At 38.7% G+C, this 22,489-nt stretch overlaps 1 protein-coding gene across 1 annotated transcript; it reads right to left on the reverse strand.

Annotated features, from left to right (window-relative positions):
* Positions 1 to 10,478: 10,478 nt before the first annotated feature.
* Positions 10,479 to 21,751, reverse strand: CUNH19orf38 (chromosome unknown C19orf38 homolog). The gene is given in 8 exon segments (XM_070935296.1): positions 10,479 to 10,610; positions 11,841 to 11,878; positions 14,088 to 14,131; positions 14,508 to 14,529; positions 16,681 to 16,773; positions 20,287 to 20,610; positions 21,669 to 21,720; positions 21,722 to 21,751. Coding segments are annotated over 8 exon segments (735 nt in total).
* Between the last annotated feature and the right edge of the window lie 738 nt (positions 21,752 to 22,489).

Consider the following 22,489-nt stretch of genomic DNA (forward strand, 5'->3'; position numbering starts at 1 on the left):
ACATCACTGGCTCTTCAAAATTTTGTGCCCACTTAATCATACAATCTTTAACTAATTCAGTTTCTGAATCCCTTTCTAACAAAACATTGTAAAGCCTTTTAATATGCATTGGACCTTTCTCTTTTATATGTCTAACCAATTCTTCCTCATGTAACATAATACCAGTTTTTTGGTCCTCTTTCCATCTCAATTGCAATTGATTATATTGTAGCCAAGTTAGGTTAATCCCTTCAGCCAACAGTGTCTGAAGTGTCTTCAGCTGCCATCTGCCCGCATCTGTTAAAAGAACCTCTTTGTATAAAAACCCCCCGAGTGACATTATATTTGTATTCCACAAAGTATGACCAAGATCCAGCCATAGCGGTATTTTATAATCCCATTTGAATCGGTGCTTCTTCCAAACTCTCATCAAGGAATCTCTAAGTATATGGTTTTTGAATACTTTGTCGACTTTGTTGTCATAAAATAAGTAAGCATGCCATCCAAATTCAAGATCAAAACTTTCTACATTCAATATTCCAGTCTTTTTCCTTCCAAACCAGTCACTTGTGAGAGTCAAAGCTGCTGCATCATAATATAGCTGTAGGTTTGGAAGTTTAAGACCTCCCCTTTCTGGGACATCTTGCATAATTTTCAATTTCACTCTCGGCTTTTTTTCGTTCCAGACAAACTTATTCAGTCCAGTTTGCCACACTTTCAATTGTTTATCACTTTTAAGCACCGGAATCATTTGAAACAGAAAAAGAAATCTTGGCAAAATGTTCATCTTAATTGCAGTTTTTTCCAAGTCTCCATATCTTTCTGCACCTCTCGCCATAACACCTCATAATTATTTTGAAACAATTTCATATTTGATTCTGCAACCTGAACTCCTAGATATTTTACCCTTGGTACAACCTCAAAACCTGCCCTCCTTTCAAGCTCATGTTTACGATCTTGTGTCATATTTTTAACTATCATCTTAGTCTTTTTATAATTCAGTCTAAAACCTGAAACTTTACCATAGTCTTGTATAATGTCCTTCATCAGGATTATTGATTCCATTGGCTGTGTTAGGGTAACAACTAGATCGTCTGCAAATGCCTTTATTCTGTAATCCTCTTGCCTTATCATTATACCTTTCAGAATATTAGAGTCCCGTATTGTATTTAACAAGACTTCTAGTGTTAAAATAAATAATAGTGGGGACAGCGGACATCCCTGTCTTGTTCCTTTTTCAATTTTAAACTCTGTTGTCAGACTTCCATTAATAATAATCTGTGCCTTTTGCTCTTGATAAATTGCTGCAATCGCCTGTATAAATTGATCCCCAAAGTTCATCTTTTTTAAAGTCTTGAGTAGAAAATTTCAATCCACTCTATCAAAGGCCTTCTCTGCATCCAAGAAGACCAGCACTGCAGGGATCTGTTTATTCTTCTCAAGATATTCCAATAAATCTATTACTTGCCTTACATTGTCCTTCATGTATCTACCCTCAATAAATCCCGCTTGATCATCATGAATCACCTTTTGGATTACTGGCATCAACCTGTTGGCTAATACTTTCGCATAAATTTTATAATCAGTATTCAGAAGAGATATTGGTCTATAATTCTCCGGTTTTTTAGGACCGGCTTGCTCTTTTGGTATCAAAGATATGTAAGCTGTTGTCCATGATGGGGGTATTTTACCCCCTTGTTGAATGTTGCAAAATAAATCTCTAAGTTGTTCCACCATTTCAGCTTGCAAAGTTTTATAATAGACTGCAGTCAAACCATCCGTACCAGGAGCTTTAGCTGTTTTTAATTGTTTGATTGCTACTATTATCTCCTCCTCTGTTATAGGATAATTCATTCTTTCATTTTGTTGGTCAGTAATTTTTGTAACTCTTTTATCATCTAAGTATTTTTCTATAAGTCCATTCTGCACATCCTCTTTAGCATATAATTTAGTATAATAATCCACAAAAGCTTCTTTAATTAATTTTTGATGAGAAATTTCCTTCCCTCCAATATCAATACTATCAATAGTCCGCATACTCTGTTTTTTCCTCAATGTGTAAGCCAACCATCTGCCCGGTTTATTAGCGTTACAAAATGTATTATGCTTCGCATATTGTAAATTTGTTGCAACTTGTTCCGCCATAAGCATTTGGAATTGGTCTTTCAGAAGTTTTATAGCACCAGATATTCTTTCGTCTGTTGGATTTTTAATAAGTAACTGTTCTTTATTCTTTATTTCTACTTCCAATTCAGATCTTTTCTTTTGTCTAATCAGTCTATGTTTAGAGTTCATATAGATAAGCACCCCTCTCATATAAGCTTTGCTTGCATCCCACACAATATCTATTGGGGTGCCTTTGTCCAAATTTATTTCAAAAAATTCTTTCAAGTGCTTTTTAAGTTCTGTAATATTTTTTTCATATCTGAACAAGTTCTCATTTAATATCCAAGAACGTCTCTCAGTCTTGCCCGTCTCAATTTCTATCCATACTGGGCTATGGTCAGTCAAAGTTCTTGGAAAAATCTTTGTTCTTTTTGTCTTAACGAGTAAATCATCTGACAACAAAATGAAATCAATCCTAGAGAAGGATCTATGTCTATCTGAAAAGAAAGTATAGTCCAATTCTTTTGGATTGTGTATTCTCCAAATATCTTTTAATTCCAAATCTTCTTTCATATCGAAAAAGGTCTGCGGTAACCTAATCCTAGACTTCGCCAAACTCTTTTTATCTAATTTGGAGTCGATTACTCCATTCCAGTCTCCCATGATTAGAATAGATCTATAGTCCCATTGCAGTATTTTAGTATGTAACATTTTGTAGAATTGATCCTGTTGTTGATTGGGAGCGTAGATTCCAATCAGAAGAATTTGGCCATTTGTTGTAGATAATTCAATTGCCACAAACCTACCATCCTCATCTACTTCTATAGCTTTAGCCGAAAAATTTTTATTTACATAAATAACCACACCATTCTTTTTTTGCAAAGTTGAGGATATAAAATGCATTCCCAATTTGGAATTTATCAAATATTTTTGATCTTGAGCTGTGATATGTGTTTCTTGTAAACAGATTATATCATTATTAAATTGTTTCAAATATGCAAATAATTTCTTCCTTTTCTGTGCTGAATTCAAGCCATTCACATTCCAAGACAAACACTTAATCATCATCTTTATCTTCCTGGAGCAAAGAGCAGAATAACCGAATATCATCCGAAAACTTCGATGTTGCTCCCCCCATGGCTCCAGTCTCTTGTGCAGCACTCTTAACTGCCTTTTTATCTTGTCGTTCCTGTTGTTGCATTTCTTTAAGTTGCTTGGATTTTGCTCGAGTTATACGCTGATCCTTAACTTCGATCATCCGAGCTGGGTCCAAAATTGGAGAAGATTCCAGCAAAGGCTCATCCAAGAAACCTCCTTCAGCGCCCTGGATTTCCTCTGGTACCGGCTTACACTGTTCTTGCAGATCTTGTTGAAGTTGCTTCTTATCACTCTCCTTAATCTCCAAAACTGTGGATGTACGCGGAGATGGTGTTCTTTCTTTAAGAATAGTAGTGTAGAAATGCTCCGCCTTCTCCACAGTATTCAAGCGATGTCTTTCTCCCTTATATCTCAAAATTATACCAGTTGGAGCATCCCACCGGAATGGTATCTGTTGGTTTTGGAGCTCTTTGACAAGAAAACCAAAGTCCTTCCTGGCTTTCAGCATCTTAGGTGGTAACTCTTTATAGACTCCAATTTGTGAACCCCCAACTTGTACAGAAGTATGGAAGGATTTTTGCAGGATGTCATTCCTTATTGCTCTATCTGTAAAGTATATGACCACATCTCTAGGCAATTGTCTTTGTCTGGCCACCCAAGAATTCACTCTGTAAATTTTGTCTATTTTGTAAAAAACCACATCAGGATTAATTTTTAAAATCACAGCCAAAGCCTCAGAACAGACCTGTCTCAAATCCTGTCTATCATCTTCTCGAATTCCTCGAAGCCGTATAGCGAATTCCATTGCCCTGAATTGCATCATAACAATTTCATTCTCGACTTTGAGCATTTTATCATCAACATCTAAAATTTTATAATCATTATCTTTCATCTTGGCATTGACTTCTGATTTAAATTCATCCACTTTAGAATCAACTTTAACAATAAATTCTGCCAGGCCAGACGCAACCTCTGATATTTTTTTGGTCACCTTATTTTGATTCTGTTTCACCATGTCTTTAATTTCATTAATTTCCTGCATAATTTCCTGTTGAGACTTTTGGAGTTTGTCATCTATTTCCTTTTGGGATTTTTGAAATTTATCATCCAAAATTTTAGAAATAAATTCTTTTAAATCTCCCACATCAAAATCTTTTTTCTGAATCTGTAACTGTTGAGCAGGAGGAAGCTGTGTTTCATGTTTGTGTGTGGGGGATCCCCCCCCTGTTGCCTTCCCTTCCTGCTTCTTTGAAGCCATCCTGCCACGTAGGCTAGTTTTTCTGAAGAGGGAAGTTCCTTTTCCTTTCCCACCTCCACAGAGACTTCTAAAAAAGTCCCCCAGATTTAGTCAAATAAGAACTGAAGTAAAGCAAAGTCAAATATTTGGGTATTAAAAAGGGAGAAGTTTTCCACTTGTTTCTCTTGTTACAAACGAGGCAACTTTGTAGCAACTTGAAAACTTTGTAACAAAGCAAGATGACATCACCAATCCACACTCACTAGTTCGTTAACTCTAAGGCTGAGCGCCATATTTTTTTCCAAATCACTGTCACTCTCTCTCTTGTTTCTCTGGGGTTAAAGAGTCAACAAAACGCTAATACTTGCATTTCGGAGCTTCAGAGTTCAAGTAAATTTTCGCTGCTTTTTAAGGCTGGTTCCATTCGTTTTAATGTTTCCTGCAGCCGGCTTGCTCTGCAAGGCAGAATCGTCCCACGCCGCCCGGAGTTTCAGCAGGCTGGAAGGGAGCCGCGCCTGTCCCCTCCCCAGAAATGATTCCCTGGGGGGTTGCAGGGGCTCGACCTGTACCCTGCGACCTCTTCTTCAACAATCCTGGGGATTTTGAAGTTTTCGAGCTGCTTCTAGGTCACGAAGCGGCTCTACAGGCGGCGGAGCTGGCGGAGTTTCAAAAAGCACCGCCGTCGCCAAAAACAAGGAAACCGGAAGTCCCCAACTGTCTTTCTTCTTGATGCCAATTGACCAGTGGGGCTTTTCAGGATTCTCCAGGGTTACCTCATCCTCTCCGATGGGGTGCATGAAACATGCATATGACTGGGTGGTGGTTGATGTTTCCCCCCAGCATTCGGCTTCTCCCAGTTCTCTGCTTCATTCAGACATGGTTTGCAAGGTCCCCTCAGTAGAGCGAAGATTGCTTCTCTGGATTGACCATTTTGCAGACCTTGCTTTCTGTAAGGATTGCCTCTCCTCCCAACTTAAGAAAGTAAAAACTCTTGAAATTGAGTATTTCAAAAGGAACCTTTTATTAAGCAGGAGTGACAGCAATGAATTCAAAGCAAGGTCTGAATACCCTTAGGCAAGACAAGTAGGATTAAAGTAGTAGAGACTTTAGCCAGAATGCAGATTTTAGCCAATACACAAGTGTGAAGATGTTTTCTTTACCATCTGCCCTGAGAACTGGGAAAGTATGTATTCACATCATTTCTCCTTTATTCTTTAAAGTGAAATAGCCCACATGGCTGTCATAAACATTCCTCAACGTTAAGGGGATCTCAGGGGTCTTTGGCGCCAGGATATAGGTTGTAAAATATCTGTTGACACAGGCAATGCTAGTAAATTGAATCCAAGTCTCCCCCTTCTCCCAATTGAATGGCAGTATCACTTTTAGGGATCTGACACATGTCCTAAATATAAATACAAATATGCTGTTTTTAACTGATGAGTTCTTGTAGCATTGTCTTCTTATCCTCAGCCAAATAAGTAGCTTAAGGTCAACTTTAGCTGTCCAGTTGTAAAGTATTTCCTCTCTCTTCAACACAATTTTTGCTATGAATGTGCTCTATAATGCTTCATCAACATTATACAATAATTGATTACATGGTTAGTGGCTGGCATGTCTGGCTGATATATGTTTTTTCCTCCTGCTCTCCTTCAACTACTGAGTATAATTTCGAAGGATCATTTTGGTTTGGCTACAGGAGAGATCAATTATCTAGCTTCTGCTGAAGCATCCACTATTGTCCTACCTGAAGGATTCTGAAGTATGTCCCTGGACTTCTTAAACACGTAGCTTCAAATAGATAGACTCAATAGAGAACTGCTTTGCTGAAGAATTGGACAATTTAATTCAGGAAAGACGTTTGGATTTTGCTAGTTCTACAGATTCCCACTTCGAGTTCTAGTCCTGCCTTAGGCATGAAAGCTTGGCTGAGGGATTTGGGCCAGTCACTCTCAGCCGAAGCCACTTCACAGAGTTTTTGTTGTGATAGGAAGAAGGAAAACAGAGTATTATGTTCAATGCTTTGAGTTATTTATAAAAACAATAAAGACGGAATATAAATCAAGAAAATCTTTTTATATTGAACTGTATTATATTGCAGTTGTGTGAGGGAGATGGGTGGTTTCTAAATGTGATAGATAAATAAAAGTAAATAAATGAAAATTGTATTGGTCTGCCTAGTTTATTAATCGGCAAATAAAATCTGATCTGTGCCATCATGAATTAAATTTTGAAGTTTGCAGAAAGAATAACTTTTTCTCCAGTATATAAAGCATCCTTCTGCAACTCCCTCCCACATAGTCTCTGATGCTTTCAGGAAAAAAAAATCAAGTGAATCAAGTGCTGCTTATGTGTATAACTCCAGATATTGCTGTCTCTGAGGTAATTCTGAATTACTGATTGTGTTGCAATCTATAAACAGAAAGCTATCTGAATATACTGCCAAAACAAATTCAGTTTGGGGGAAAATTTATAAGCTTCAAAATAAAAACACTTTAAGCAAGAGTCTAATGAAAATAGAATTCAGGCCTAGAAAATTGTGGTAATTTTAGAGGCTATTAGGTCCCAATAATAGCTAGTTATTTTAATGATTATTTTACTGGGAATAACATCAGAATGTTCAACATTCCCTACAATGGGATCCAAGAGCTGCCTCTAGTAGTCAGTGTGAGTATTTTTAGGTTTATTAATACTTGTAGGTTGCCCTCACAGTTGGGCTGGAGGAGTTGGAGTTAGAATAAATATACCCAATACTAAAGCTGAGGGAAGAACTTGAAACAGAAAGTTATGCTTGCCACTGGTTTACTTACCAGCAGCTGAAAGAAAAGTTCAAATTGGATAAAAAAATACTATGGATTTGACTTCGTTAAAAATGAATAGGAACTTTCATTATGTGGCAACTATGAACATATTGCTAAGATTTATAAAAAGTTATTGAAATTGAATTTGGAAAACATTGTATGATTCAGTGGGCAAGGAATTTTTGATATAATGTGATGCTTGAACAATGGGAAAATATGTGGACAAAGGATTTAAAATTTACATTAAATTATAATCTAAAAGAGAATTTCTACAAGATGATGTATCATTGGTATTTAACCCCAGATAAGTTATCTACGATGTATAAAGTCATGTCAAATAAATGTTGGAAGAGTAAAAATAAAGAAGGGACTTTTTATCATTTATGGTGGACATGTGATAAAGCAAAACATTTTTGTAGTATGATTCATATTTTAATACAGAAAATTCTGAAAATGGAGATAAAAATGAAACCAGAACTTTTCCTTTTGGGTCTCATGGAAAAAGAACTGGAGGAAAAAAATTTGAACTTTGTTGCTATATATGTTGACAGCAGCAAGTCTATTGTATGCACAAAATGGAAGGACACTTCGATTCCTACCATGGAAGAATGGCTGCAGATATTGATGGAAATGGCAAAACTGTCTACTTTGATTAAAGAAAAGAACATACCGTATTTTTCGGAGTATAAGATGCACTTTTTCCCCTCCTAAAAGAGGCTGAAAATTTGAGTGCGTCTTATACTCCGAATGTAACCCCGCCCACCTGCCGGCCCCCACCCTTCGGCCCCCACGCGTTCTCTTCCTGGCTGCAGACATTGCCACTGACAATGGCTTGGGTTTTTGGTCTCCGTGTGTCACGTTTTCAGCCTCCAAATGCTCTGTTTTAGAGCCCTTCAAGGCTATGAGGATCGCCAAAGCACATCACCCTTGATTGCTGCCCGAAAATGCAATGCGTTTGGAGGCTGAAAGTGCGACGCATGGTGTCTAAAATGGCTACCCGGAACAGCTACTGCCTTCTCTTACCCCTTCCATGCTTCACTTGCTTTAGTCACTGGAGCGCCCTCCGAAAATCAGCTGTGCTTTTGAAGCTGTTTTTCAGCTCCAATGTGGCCCTTGTGAGTGAAGAGATCTTCCGCACTTTGCCTGCTTTTCTAATTGCTGCTTCCTCTGATGATCAGCTGTGCTTTAGAAATTGTTTTTTAGTTCCAACCAGCCCCAATCTCAAAATCAGCGAGCGAACTAATGTGCTGAAGCTGACCAGGCTAAGGACACTAGCCAGATGAATACCTGGCAGGCAGAATTTCTTTTTTCCTATTTTCTTCCCCAAAAACTAAGGTGCATCTTACATTCCGGTGCATTTTATACTCTGAAAAATACAGTAAGTACTTTTGTTTCCACATGGAAACCGCTTTTGAACTTTGTGCTTGATGTGGAAAAGAATGTAACTCTGATTTTGTGTTTTACAGATTAAACTGATAGAACTGTATAGAAATGACTTGTTCATACTATTATGGAAAAGCAAAAAACTATGATTTGATGTTAATGGCTTATTTTACTGTAAGAGAGAGAGTTGGAAGTCAATGCTTCTTTTCCACCCCCCTATCTTTCCTAACTTCACGTCCCCCTTTCCCCTCCCCTCTCACTGTTCTTTTATTTACTTTTGTATTTTGTATTTTATAACCTATAACTTAATAAAAAATGTAATATGGCAAGAAGAATAAATATTTGCATGAGTAATAGGGTGAAGATACATAGGATGATATTTCAGTTACACTGCAGTATATTATTAAATTTAGTGTCAAGGTATTTAGTATTTAGTGTCAAGAGTTATTTTTTTTTTCTAGATGGTGATCATCTTAACGTGACCTCACATGACCTCCAACCAGCATGATTTTCCACCAAGTGATCACGTGACTTGTCAACCACATGGCCAACTGACCATGTAAACCACACAAGACCATGTAAAAGCAGAGGAGAATTGAAACAAGACACTTCAACCAAAGATCCACTGATTATGTTGCCTAGCCTGATAATGAAACATGCAGATGCCAAACAGCAAGCTCGGAGAACAAACCACCACCAAGAAAAAATGAGTTTCATCTTTAATCTTTAGAAGATATGGAAGAAACAGCAGGAATATCTAAACATTTTTGTCACAAATTAACAAACTGTTCAAAAACAGCAGAGGAATATAGGAGTAGATAAACATAGTTGAACTGGATAAAAATATTACTGATAATAAACCATTTTTTCCTTGTGTTGTTAGTGGAAGACAGCAAATAGGTTAGTATTTAAATGTTCAAGCAAATAATCTCTCTGGACTATAGAACCATCTGAACCAGTTTGTCTTTCCAATCAGATGTACTGATGTAAATGAGTGCAGATTTCAGTTTCTGAGAGCAGAAGATCACTTTAAGGCCACCTGCTGAACACAAGATGCCAAGAATAGGAGAGATTTTAAATTGTTTCAGGATTGTGGTCTCAGTGCCTGGGTTCACATACCACACCAAATAATAACATGGCTTATAGGATTTTGCTTTAGGATATTGTGTGGACTCATTCAATGTGGCTCATTCAACAAACAAAACATGAACAACAAACAATTTTTTTCAAATTGGATTCACACCCACCCCAATATGAGAATCTTAGAAAAAAATGGTCTAGGAAATAAAACAAATGTGGAGGCAAAGGTTTCTGAAATATAAAAATTAATTTCATTTTCAGTGGAAGCTAATTATTTACAGAAAATTGTAGGAATTATTCAACCATACTAGCAATAGATTTATTTATTTTAAAACCCACAAACTAAATTAAGTCTGATTTAATTGAATTAACTTTCATGGTACATTTTAAACCAGCAATTTAACATTTTAATTTGTTTCAGTTGAACATGTTATGATTTTCCATGTTTATTATTTTCTTAATGCCTTAATAAACATGTTAGTCTTTAATATGTCACAAACCTTTATTGCTTTGAACTAAGAAACATATTATGAATGTCCCACTATGTCAGTCCATAGGAGACAAACAATGAAATTATGCATCACGAAATTCCAATGCAAAGTTCACTCCATTTGTATTTGTCAGCAGAATTTCCAACCTGACATTGTAAACCACATTTTGGGCTTAATGTAATTAGTTGCAGGTGCCTCTCTATCCCATTGCTTAGAAAAGGTGAGCAAAATCTTTGCTGCAGAAGGTTATCTAATTCTTTTTATAGTTTTATACTAAGGCTGTATGATATGTTTTCATTTAGGATTTCATTCTGATGCTCTGAATGTGGAGAAATCTTGCTTTTCCAGGGAGATTCTGGATACTAGTCTTGGGCTGGTGGCTGAGGAGATTGAAGCACCTGGGTTTTCTATTGTTGGTCTGATTTCCTGGTTTGATTTCTTGTGGAATAAAAAAGATCAAAAGATGAGAAAGGGAAAGATACAAAAAATGTTAGATGATGAAAAAAAGCATGAGGATAAACTCCAGACATAACCGAAATCTGACTTGCACTGGTGAGGTTACATACATACATACATACATACATACATACATACATACATACAGTACATATATACATACATAAAAAGGTAAAGGCTCCCCTCGTGCATATGTGCTAGTCATTCACGACTCTAGGGGGCGGTGCTCATCTCTGTTTCAAAGCCAAAGAGCCAGCGCTGTCCAAAGATGTCTCCGTGGTCATGTGGCTGGCATGACTAAATGCCAAAGGCTGTTACTTTCCCACCAAAGTAGTCCCTATTTTTCTACTTGCATTTTTTATGTGCTTTCGAACTGCTAGTTTGGCAGAAGCTGGGACAAGTAACAGGAAATCACCCCATTCCGCAGCACTAGGGATTCGAACTGCTGAACTGCCGACCTTTCAATCGGCAAGCTCAGCATCTTAGCCACTGAGCCACCACATCCCTGGAACATACATACATACATACAGTTAGAGCAATTAACCAATGGAATAACTTGCCTTCAGAAGTTCTGGGTGCTCCATCACTGGACATTTTCAAGAAGGGACTGGAATGCCTTCCAGTCCCCTTCCAACTCTGGTATTCTGTATTCACTTTTAGAACATAGAAAATAATAGAGTTAGAAGGGACCTTGGATATCTTCTAGTCCAACCTCCTGCTCAAGCAGGAGACCCTATACCCATGATGGCAAACCTATGGCACGCGTACCACAGGTGGCACAGGGAGCCATATTTGTGGGCACACAAGCGTTGCCCTAGCTCAGCTCCAGAGTGCATGCGTATGCCAGCCAGCTGATTTTCGGGCCTTTTGGGCCCACCAGAAATTGGAAAACAGGCTGTTTCTGGCCTCCGGGGGTGGGGGTGGGGAAGGCCGTTTTCGCCCTCCCCAGGCTCCTAGAAAGCCTCTGAAGCCTGGGGAGGGCAAAAAACAGGCCTACCAGGCCCACCGGGCCATCGCAGGCCAAAAGCGGTGGGAGCGCAGGGGGTCGTGTAATGGAGCTCCCACAAATTCTGAAGACAAGCTATTCCATTGGTTAATTGCTCTAACCATTATAAATTTTCTCCTTAGTTCTACCTAGATGTGATGAGTTACTTCTTAAGGTGTCACTTTTTCAAGTGACGTGACCTGCCCACCAATTCTTCGATAGCTTACCTCTGAAATGATGAACATACAGTTGTCAAAGGATGTCTCTGTGAGAAGAAGCAATGTCATATAAACATCTTAAACTCTAAATAGGTTTATTTTTAAGGATGTTATTACACCTACATAGAAGTAGGATTATTAGTGATTAATTAATTTCTTTTACTGATTTTTTACCTACTGTTACAGATTATGCTTTTTCATTATTTCAATAAATGAATATATCTGGTTCTCTCTAAACATACCCAAATTGCATCTTTTTATGGCTGTGGGAAGACAGCAAACAAAAAATAGAAGTCACCATGGCACAAGAGACAAGGTTTAGACAAGAAGGAGGGTTAGTTTTGACCACTGCCTTCTAGAAACATGATTCTATTTTTTTTATTTTTATTTTATTTAGTTTATCAAACGTGTACAGGATAACAGGTTTATGTATAAATATGGATATGAACACAGGAAATGAGTACAAATAAATGGGGACAGTAGGACAGGGACGGTAGGCACACTGGTGCGCTTATGCATGTCTCCTTACAGACCTCTTAGGAATGGTGTGAGGACCACGGTAGACAGTTTAAGGTTGAAGCTATGGGGGTTTGAGGATGTAACAACAGAGTCAGGTAGAGAATTCCAGGCCTTGATCACTCTATTGCAGAAGTCGTATTTTCTGCAATCGAGTTTGGAACAGTTTGTATCTATTGTTTGCCCGTGTATTATTGTGGTTGAAGCTGAAGTAGTCGTTGACAGGTAGGATGTTGTAGCAGATAATTTTGTGTACTATGCTTAGGTCAAACCATAGGCAGCGTAGCTCAAGGTTATCCAAGCCCAAAATTTCAAGCCTGGTGGCATAAGGTATTCTATTGTGAGCAGAGGAGTGGAGTACTCTTCTCATGAAATACCTCTGGGCCTGCTCAATTGTATTAATGTCCAATATACAGTGTGGATTCCAGGCAGACGAGTTGTATTCAAGGATTGGTCTGGCAAAGGTTTTGTATACCCTAGTTTGCAGTACAGTGTTACTGGAGAAGAAGCTTCACAAAATTAGGTTAACAACTCTTAATGCTTTTTTGGCAATGCTGTTACAGTGAGCTCTGGGGCTTAGATCGTTTGAGATGAGTACTCCTAGGTCCTTGACAGAGTGAGGGTCATCTACAAGGTCATATCCGTGCAGCTTGCTTTTGATGTTCTGATTTTTGTTGCCAATGTGTAAGACAGAGCATTTGTTAGTTGAGATTTGGAATTGCCAATTGTTTGACCATTCTGACACATAGTTAAGGTCACTTTGTAGGGCAGCAGTATTGTTGGTGGTGTTAAATAGTTTTACATCATTAGCGAAGAGGACGCAGCTGCTTATAATATGATCGCAAAGGTCATTTATGTAAAGCAAAAAGAGTGTGGGTCCTAAAACGCTGCCTTGGGGGACACCGCTGTTAACTGGTGCAGGGTTTGATAGAGCGCTCCCTATTTTGACTACTTTTTGCCTGTTTGACAGGAACACGGCTATCCACTTGTGAAGGGATCCGGAAATGCCGTAAGAGCTTAGTTTTAACAGTAGTTTTTCATGTACCACTGAATCAAAGGCTTTGCAGAAGTCTATGTAAATTGTATCTATTGCTTTACCCTTCCACAAAGTTTTATCCAAAGCTAAGCTGTTAAATTGCTGTTTTCTCCAACAATCAGTTTCTTGAATTCTACTGAGAAACTGCCTCATTGCTGGGGATTTCTTTTGCTTTACAAACTTTCCTTTGAGGCTATTGATCCACTGTCATCCTCATGTAATGAATGAGCTGGGTGATGGGATATGACCAGACAGATGTTGGTTGTTTTCCTCTTCAGTTGTGGGGAATGGGACACATAGTGCAAACTCTCTTTAAATTTAAATTTAAATTAAACTACCAGTTCTTTCTTTCCAATAACCGAATAGCTTGCCTCTGCTGAGTCTTTCTCATTTCATATGTGTTTTTTCACAAATACTTCTAACCTAAATATTACATTGAGAATAAAAATAGTGCAATATTTCTAAATATGCATCATTATGCTCCTTGAGAGGGGGCACTTCCTTGACATGTCAATAAATATCATTACCTTCTTTGGTATCATTACCTTCTTTGATCCTGGGAAGGGGCATCTGTGAACTCCAACAAGAACTAGTTCCAAGCCAAGTATTGGTGACTTCTAGCTTTCTCTGCTGGTAATTCACCTCCCTGGCTGCCCAGCTCTGATATGTCATAGCAATTGGAACTTCAGTTACATTTTACATACCTGCAGTGGGATAGCTTGTTTCTGCCCAGCAGGACTTCAGCTTCCTAAGCAAACAAAGTATCATATCAACTAATAGTCATATTTGGCCATCCTAAATGCATCATTGAAATCTGAAAAAGGGCAATTTGAAGGAGACATAGGGGAAGGAGAGGGGAAGAGAAAAAACTGGCTATGTCAAGTATCAAAATAAGACTTGTGGTCTGTAAAAATTAAATAGGAATGGGTGTTTCACAATTATTAGGAGCTGGCAGCAATGCCTTCTTCGCAGCATTTCAATAATTTGTACCAATTTGCTGGGGAACATTTTCTTCAAGGGGAAACATCTCAAAGGGGACTCATCAATACTCTAATAAAGTAGACAACAAGGGACCCGGTCCCTACCACAAATTCTGAGCACCATAATTTAGGATAATCTCTCACCTTTTCTTCTTTCTTCTTTTAACTAGTAAGAAAGGGAAAATGAGAATGCATTAGGAAATAATATTATAAATACTGTGAGACAAAAGCCTGGCACACCCATTTAGAGAAAGATCAATTGAAAATCAAACAGCAATGTGCTCAGAGTGTGCCTCACTATTTAAAACTTTATTTTGTGCCTATACTACTTTGCTTTACAATAATTCCAGGATGGTACCCCATCCATGGGGAGATGGTCTACCTCTACAATATCTCCTCTTCCCTCCCTTTAGCTTCCCATAGGGACATACAAATTTGTCTTTATGTATCCAAATCATTTTCAAGTCATTTTCTTGACCTGGAAGAATTTCTGGCTTGGCCTTATACTGATCAAATACATCATTATTTGCTCCCTTGATAAGTTTGCACTCTATTTCTGTCTTGTATTTTGTTAATATGTTTTAAAAATATGTTTCTATTACATTTGAAGTTTAATAGAAACATAGTAATTTAAGCACATTACAAATAAATAATTGTTTACCAGGCTGCAAAGAGAAATTCCAGTAATTAAAACCTCTTCCTTTATCACAGATAAAACTATTTTAATAATTAATTAGTAGGAAATAATTAAATCTAGAAGATACAATTATCTTTCTAACAGTCCACACTGGACCAGATATCACTGTAGTATACACAATAATACAGTTGAAAGGGACCTTGTAGATCATCTAGTCCAACCCCCTACTCAAGCAGGAGATCCTATATCATTTTTGACAAGTGGCTGCCAGTATATTCTTGAAAGCCTCCAGTAATGAAGTACCCACAAATTCTAAAGGCAAGCTGTTCCATTGGTTGATTGTTATCACTGTCAGAAATTTTCTCCTTATGTCTAGGTTAAATCTCTCCTTGTTCAGTTTCCATCCATTATTCCTTGTCTGGCCTTCAGGTGCTTTGGAAAATAGCCAGTGGTGGGACCCCCTTGACCCCCTCCTCTCTGTGGCAGCGCCTCAAATATTGGAACACTGCTATCATGTCTCCTCTGGTCCTTCACTAGACTAGCCATGCCCAGTTCCTGCAACCGTTCATTGTACGTTTTATTCTCCAGCCCCCTAATCATATTGACTGCTCTTCTCTGCACTTTTTCTAGAGTATCAACATCTTTTTTTTATAGTGTGGTGACCAAAACTGAATGCAATATTCTAGGTGTGGTCTTATTAAGGCTTTATAGAGCAATACTAGTACCTCACGTGATCTTGATGTTAATGCAACTTAGGGTTGCATTGGCTTTTTGGAGTGCTGTCAGACATTGCTGGCTCATATTTAATTGATTGACCACTAGGACTCCAAGATCCCTCTCAGAGTTATTGCTATTAAGCCAGGTTTCACCTACAGTAATCTGTATTTGTAGGACTTTACTTTTCTCTTCATTGAATTTCATTTTTTTAGATAGGGCCCAATGTCCATCTGGATCTTCAGCCTATCATGTAGAGTGCTGGCTATTCCTGCCAGCTTAGTATCATCTACAAATTTGATACATTCCCCTTCTATTTGTCATTGGTAATTGGTTTTTTAAAATTATTATTATGAACATATTATTTTTCCATATTATTATGGAAAAATCATGCCTGGGACATGGGAAGATAATAAAGAAAACATCTGTCTAGAATAGCCTGACAGTAATTATCCAAAATCTTCATTTTAAAAAATTGAGCCAAGAATTGGCCATTCCTGCTGAAAGGCAAAAAGATTATTACTCAGTTTAAAAGTAATAGTAGCCACAGTGGGGGAACATTCATCCTTTTTTTCCCTTGCATACATTGATATTACTAAGATGCAAATTAAAAGAGAAAGAAATATGTTCTCTTTACAATGTTAGAACAAAAACATCCCCTGCATGCAACCATGCTCACAGACAAACTAGTAACTTATAATTACTAACTAAACTAATAACAACTGGCTTATAATATAAGCCAAAATGTTTGCCAAACATTTAGCCTTTTGTCAAGAGCATAGCATTGCTACTCATTGGGTGATAAAGCCTGTGCAGTCACAGAGCACAGCTGCTTTGGCTGAGTTGTTCTTCAGGTATGTGTCAAAAGGCTAAACGTGAAAGAAGCATGTCCCAAAAGTCTCCATCCTAGGCAGCATCTGTACTAGTCAGTCTGAAATAGACACCCAGTTCCTGCATTCCACCTACAGTATGCGGTTGTTCCCACAGCTGCAGAGAGGATCAGAACCAAAAGCAGAATTCCAGTTACACAAAAGGTAATGGGGAGAAACCAGGCTGCACCTGGAAATGGAGGAAAGATCAGATACAGTTACAGAAAATAATAAAAGAAGAGTGCATCCTTATCCTTTCTTTTCTTTAGGTAATAGAGAAAACAGAAGGTTCCTCTTTCTCTTCCCAATCACTGTCTGTTTCTCCAACCCCAGTTCTGCCTCAGATACAGTAGTGTATAGCATATAATATATGGACTAGCAATATATATTAACATTTCATCTAGATTAGTACAACACAATAAAATATAATGCAGTATAACAAGTTTCCATCTTTCCCATAGCAGTCCTGCTTGTGGGACTTCTATTGGGAGCTGGAGTTTCCTGGCCAGAAACATTGGCTATATCAATAACCAACAACTGCTTACCTCCAGAAGTGAAAAAACAAGGGTGGATATCCTTTAAATAAACAAGAAAGGTGGAAGAAAATGTCCAATGTCTGGATAGCTTCTGCCAAGCTAGAGCCAGGCAGCCCAGCATGGCATGTCCTCAAATCTATTTTCTCCAACACTTGTTGGTCACTTTTCAGAGAGGATACTTTTGCCAAGCTGGACAACCCTTTTGTTGCTGCTACATAGGAATGAAGGGAGCTGAGGAGAGTCCAATATGCCTGGAAGCCCCAAAGTGGGGAAAATTACTGTTGGCAAGGAAAGCTTTTGCTGTAGCACTTACCTTTGGGGGATCAGATGAGGAAGGAAGGAAGGAAGGAAGGAAGGAAGGAAGGAAGGAAGGGCTGAAACACAAGGTGAGAGGACTAGGTACTATCCCTGATCCAGGGGTGGGATTCAGCTGGTTCGGACCAGTTCGGGAGAACCAGTTGTTATGATTTTGGGCAGTTCAGAGAACCAGTAAAATTGACCACTGGCTAGCCCCGCCCACCCCACCCCACCCTGCCCTGCCCTGCCCTGCCCTGCCCTATATATTATCTTCCCTTCACCACGCGGTCCAGCTAATCTCTGTGCTTCATCTCCGTGCCTCGCCCGCTCTGCTCACCAAAGGTAAGCATGCTGCCCGCTCGCCCTTCGCCTCGGGTCAGGGCCCAGGGACACAGCATTCCCTGGCTCCAGCCTTGCCATGGAGCCACTGCCCACTCGCTGCCCACCTCAGACAGGTCGGGGATAAACCAGCTGTGTCATTCCCCAGCTCTGGCCTTGCCTGGGAGCTGCCGCCTGCTCTCTGCCATCCCCCTCTAGCTTCAAACTATGTCCAGGTTCTTCTTACCTAAAGTGCTGCAGCGGAGATCTTGCAGCCATCCCTTGCCGAGGCTTACTCGCTCGCAGAGATGCTCCATGTGGTCTCCAGGTCAGCAGCTGTTTCTCTCCGCTGCTGCTCTTGCTGGGAGAGAGAGAGCATCTCTTGTGCAATTTAGCAGCTATGAGCTGCCACTTTCCTCTAAGTCCCATACACATTCAACATGGCTGCTGCTTCTCTGTGCTGTGTGCTTTCTGGATGGGACTTAAACAAAAACAGCAGCTCACTGCTTCTAAATTGCACAAGAGACGCTCTCTCTCCTAGCAAGAGCAGCAGTGGAGAGAAGTAGCCGCTGTCCTGGAAAGCAGAGATGGAGCGGAGCAGGCCCCAAAAGGCTGTTCAATCGATCCTCACCGTGTGGGGGAAGCTGTGCATGCGCGGAAGCCATGTGCGCATGAATGCACAGAAGCCATGCCACATTTTCGGCGAACCAGTTGTTAAGTGGGTTGAATCCCACCACTGCCCCGATCCCACAGAAAAATATGCCCACATTAAGGTTCCAAGCTGGAAACTGTGAGACTATGAGTTCTAACCCTGCCTTAGGCATAAAGCCAGCCATCTGGGTGACTTTGGAAGGCAGTGGCAAACCACTTCTGAAATCTTGCCAAGAAAACTGCAGGACTTGTCCAGACAGTCATTAAGAGTGAAGACTGACTTGAAAGTACAGAAAGGGGCCAGCATTGCAAAACTATACTACTACTTCATTTAAATTTTGTATAAAGATAGTCCTTAACGTACGATCACAGTTGAGCCCAAAATTTATGTTGCTAAGCAATTCATTTGTTAAGTGAGTTTTGCCTCATTTTATGACTTTTATTGTCATTAAATGAACTTTTGTAAGTCAAGGATTACCTATAGTAGGGGAAAAATGTGTTTTGACCCAGGGCTGCACCCAATTTTCTATCTTACTTGGTGCTACAGGGGTACAGTTGATACTGATAGAGTGCATAGAATCAAGAATTTGGACCATGTTTTGTGTTTTAGAAAAGTTCAAGGGGAGAAATTGGGGATTTTAGCTTTATAGATCAACCAGGCAAGGAAATATTAGCTTATTCCTGCCATCAATAATTTACCATAAAACTTTATATAATTTACAGAATTAGAATTACAGAATATCAGAGTTGGAAGGGATCTTGGAGGTCTTCTAGTCCAAACCCCTGCTCAAGCAGGAGACCCTATACCATTTCAGACAAATGGCTGTCCAGTCTCTTCTTAACAGTCTCCAGTGATGGAGCACCCACAACATCTCGTGGCAAACTGTTCTCCAGTGATTAATTGTTCTCACTATTAGGAAGTTTCTCCTTAGAAGAAGGTTGCTTTTCTCCTTAATTAGTTTCCATTTGTTGCTTCTTGTCCTGCCTTCAGGTGCTTTGGAGAATAAATTTACTCTCTCTTCTTTGGGGCAGCTCCTCAGATATTGGAAGGCTGCTATCATGTCACAGTTTTCTTCTTTTGCTAGTTCTTCTTTTCACTAGACTAGACATACCCAATTCCTGCAACCGTTCTTTGTATGTTTTAGCCTCTTAATCATCTTTGTTGCTCTTCTCTGCACCCTTTCCAGAGTCTTAACATCTTTTTTATATCATGGTGACCAACACTGACAAACAAAGTTAAGAAACAGCCAAGGAAGAAGCAAAAGGAAAAGAGCTACCATGGGCCTCCCTCGACTTCAAAAGACTGACATTGGTGCCTGGAAGGACAAAGATCACTGTGGCCCACAAAACCCCTCCCTCAGCAGCTGAGAAAGAGGGGCTGCCACAACATTCACCTTCCTCAGCCCACAAGATTTTGGCCCTCCAGTGTCAGCAAGTTCAGGACCCCAGATCCGCCCAGACTATCCAGAGTTGCTCACTCAATTTAACAGATTATTTCAGGTAAAAGAGTGTCCATTAAATACAAATGTTTATTAAATCTAAACTGATGTAGTTAATGTAATTTACATAGATAGAGTAATTATATAATTGATGTTTTATGCAAATGACATAAATGACATAAAGTAACAATTGAATAATTATGTACAAAACACTATCATTAATAATGAAAAAAGACTCTGTTGTCTTGACGAATGTCAGAAAAAACGATTTGTCTATTATTTCAGGTGTAAAGTCTGATTGCAGATTTGTGATATTCCATCCAACACTTGTTAATTGAAGGCTCATTATATTAATTTCACTTTACATTAAAAATGGGAAAAATGATTTCCAAACAGAGTGAGTACAACTCTTGCCCATCCTACTGCCTAAACATTTTTTCACATTGTTTGAGAAATACTTACCCTTCACTGTAATCTCCAGGACTTGGCTAAATTCAGACTCCTGCAACTGACTCCCATTATAGAGCCCATACTGGCATCTATACCTGCCCCCATCTCTAGTCTTCACATTTTCCAGAAGGAAGGTAACATTATGCTGAGCCTCTGCAGCAGGCAAAGTCTTCAGTGCCTTGGATTCATTATTCTTGAACAAAAAAAACCAACCATCCATGTATTTACTGGGTGCAAAACATGCTATCTTGAGAGAATCTCCTTCAGTCACTTCATCAGAAAGAACATTCAGGAAAATATGTGGAGAGGGAAATCGGCGGAAAGCTGCCATGCAACCTAAAACAGCATAAAATAGAATGAGAAGGACTGAAATTTATAGACATTGTATTAAAATATTAGAAAACAACAATTATGGATACAAATTCATGACATTTTGGCAAGGTTTCAATTTATGAAATGATATTAATCAGTCTTATAAATATTTCCAACAAATGACAAAATAAATCAGAGTAGTTTTTTAGAAGAATGAAGTGTAGTTCGCAAGCCGTTTGTTTTGGGCAAAGTACAGCCCCACAAAATCTTGCAGACAGTCCTGGAAACCTCCAAAATTCAGAATAACAGAGTTGGAAGGGACCTTGGAGGTCTTCTAGTCCAATTCCCTACTCATTCATTATCAAACTGTAATTTTTAATATGTTAGAAAAGGTCCTCAGCATCGTTTTTGTATCATCTGCATCAGAAATGAATGTAGTATTCCAAGAGTGGCCTCACTAGTGTGGTATAAAGCAGATTACTTTTTGTGATCTTGATGCTATCCCTATGTTGATGCAGCCTAGGATGGCATTGGCTATTTTGGCAGCTGCAGCATATTGGTGGCTTATACTTCAGTGGTGGTCCAGAAGGACTCATAAATCTCTCTCACAGATATTACTGTTGAGCCATGTCCCACTTAAGCTGTATCTATGCATTTGGTTTTTCCTACTTAAGTGCAGGACCTTATTTTTTTCACCACTGAACTGCATTTTGCTGGTAGGACCCAATGCTGAAGTCTGTCAAGATCCTTCTGACTCTTGAGTCTATCTTCCAAAGTGTTAGCCCCAGGTTGGCAAATTTGTTAAGTTCCCCTTCTATCCCCTCATCTAAATCATTTATGAATATCTTAAAGAGTACTGGGCCCAAGACAGAATCTTGAGGTAATTTACTGCATGCTTTCCTCCATGCAGACATAATTCCATTGAGGACTACACACAGGGTGCAGTTGCATTCATATTGTCTTCCCTAGGTTTTCAAATCTTGGTTAAATAGTAAGGATAACTGTGCTAATTATATGCCTTCACTTTCCATTTATTTATGATAGCATTTAGAAATGGATATAAGAGAAAAGAAAAAACATACCAGTTAGAAGAAAAATAATTTTCAACTCCACATTACTATGGAACATCTCGTTATCTTTTGCAGACAGATATGGGAAATACCATTAACTTACAACAAAGTTTTGTAAGATTGAAATAACAAAAAGGAGAACATGCTTGCTTAATGAGGAGTTTTGCCATTTGAGGAAATTGCACTTTGTCTCTTTGCAAGGCGTTTCTACTTCCTGCTACAAATCAATTTTATAGATTCCTTCTCAAATTGTGGTCTCATCAAACCATGGAGGACAAAATCTAAATGGATTACTTGGTTTAAAGTCCATAGCCATCAGTTTGGGCAATCTGAACGAATTTCAAAACATGACATTAAAAAAATTAATACTCCATATATCTTTCAAAATAAAGTTCTAAAATGTTAAAATCTGACTGTTTATACTCTTTAAGAGTCTAATCCTAGGATACATTTCATTTCAATATTCTTCAATTTTTATACCTGTTACATCAACCAGCAAAAAATTGGACATGCTGTCAGGTATAGTTTCAGATACTCCTTCAAAGGTAGGCTGGTTTTCCTTTATAGCAAAGGCAGCATAAAGAGCTAGAGAGCAAAATTTTTATCATATGTGGTCATCTTGCAAATATGTGAAAATATACTGGATAAACATAACAGTGACAATGCAAAACTATTTAAGAAACAAATAATAATGAAACCTGAAGGTTTTCTTTTAGGTATGATGGGCAAGTCAATTGAAAAACAATTTGGAGTGCTATTCTTTCACATGATGATGGCTGCAAGGATTGTACTTGCCAAACACTGGAAAGAAAAAGAGATGTCGACTGTTGAAG

This window comes from Pituophis catenifer, unplaced genomic scaffold (assembly GCF_029215685.1).
Source record: "Pituophis catenifer annectens isolate HBS135680 unplaced genomic scaffold, rPitCat1.0.hap2 SCAF_2, whole genome shotgun sequence".
NCBI classification, from domain to species: Eukaryota; Metazoa; Chordata; class Lepidosauria; order Squamata; family Colubridae; genus Pituophis; species Pituophis catenifer.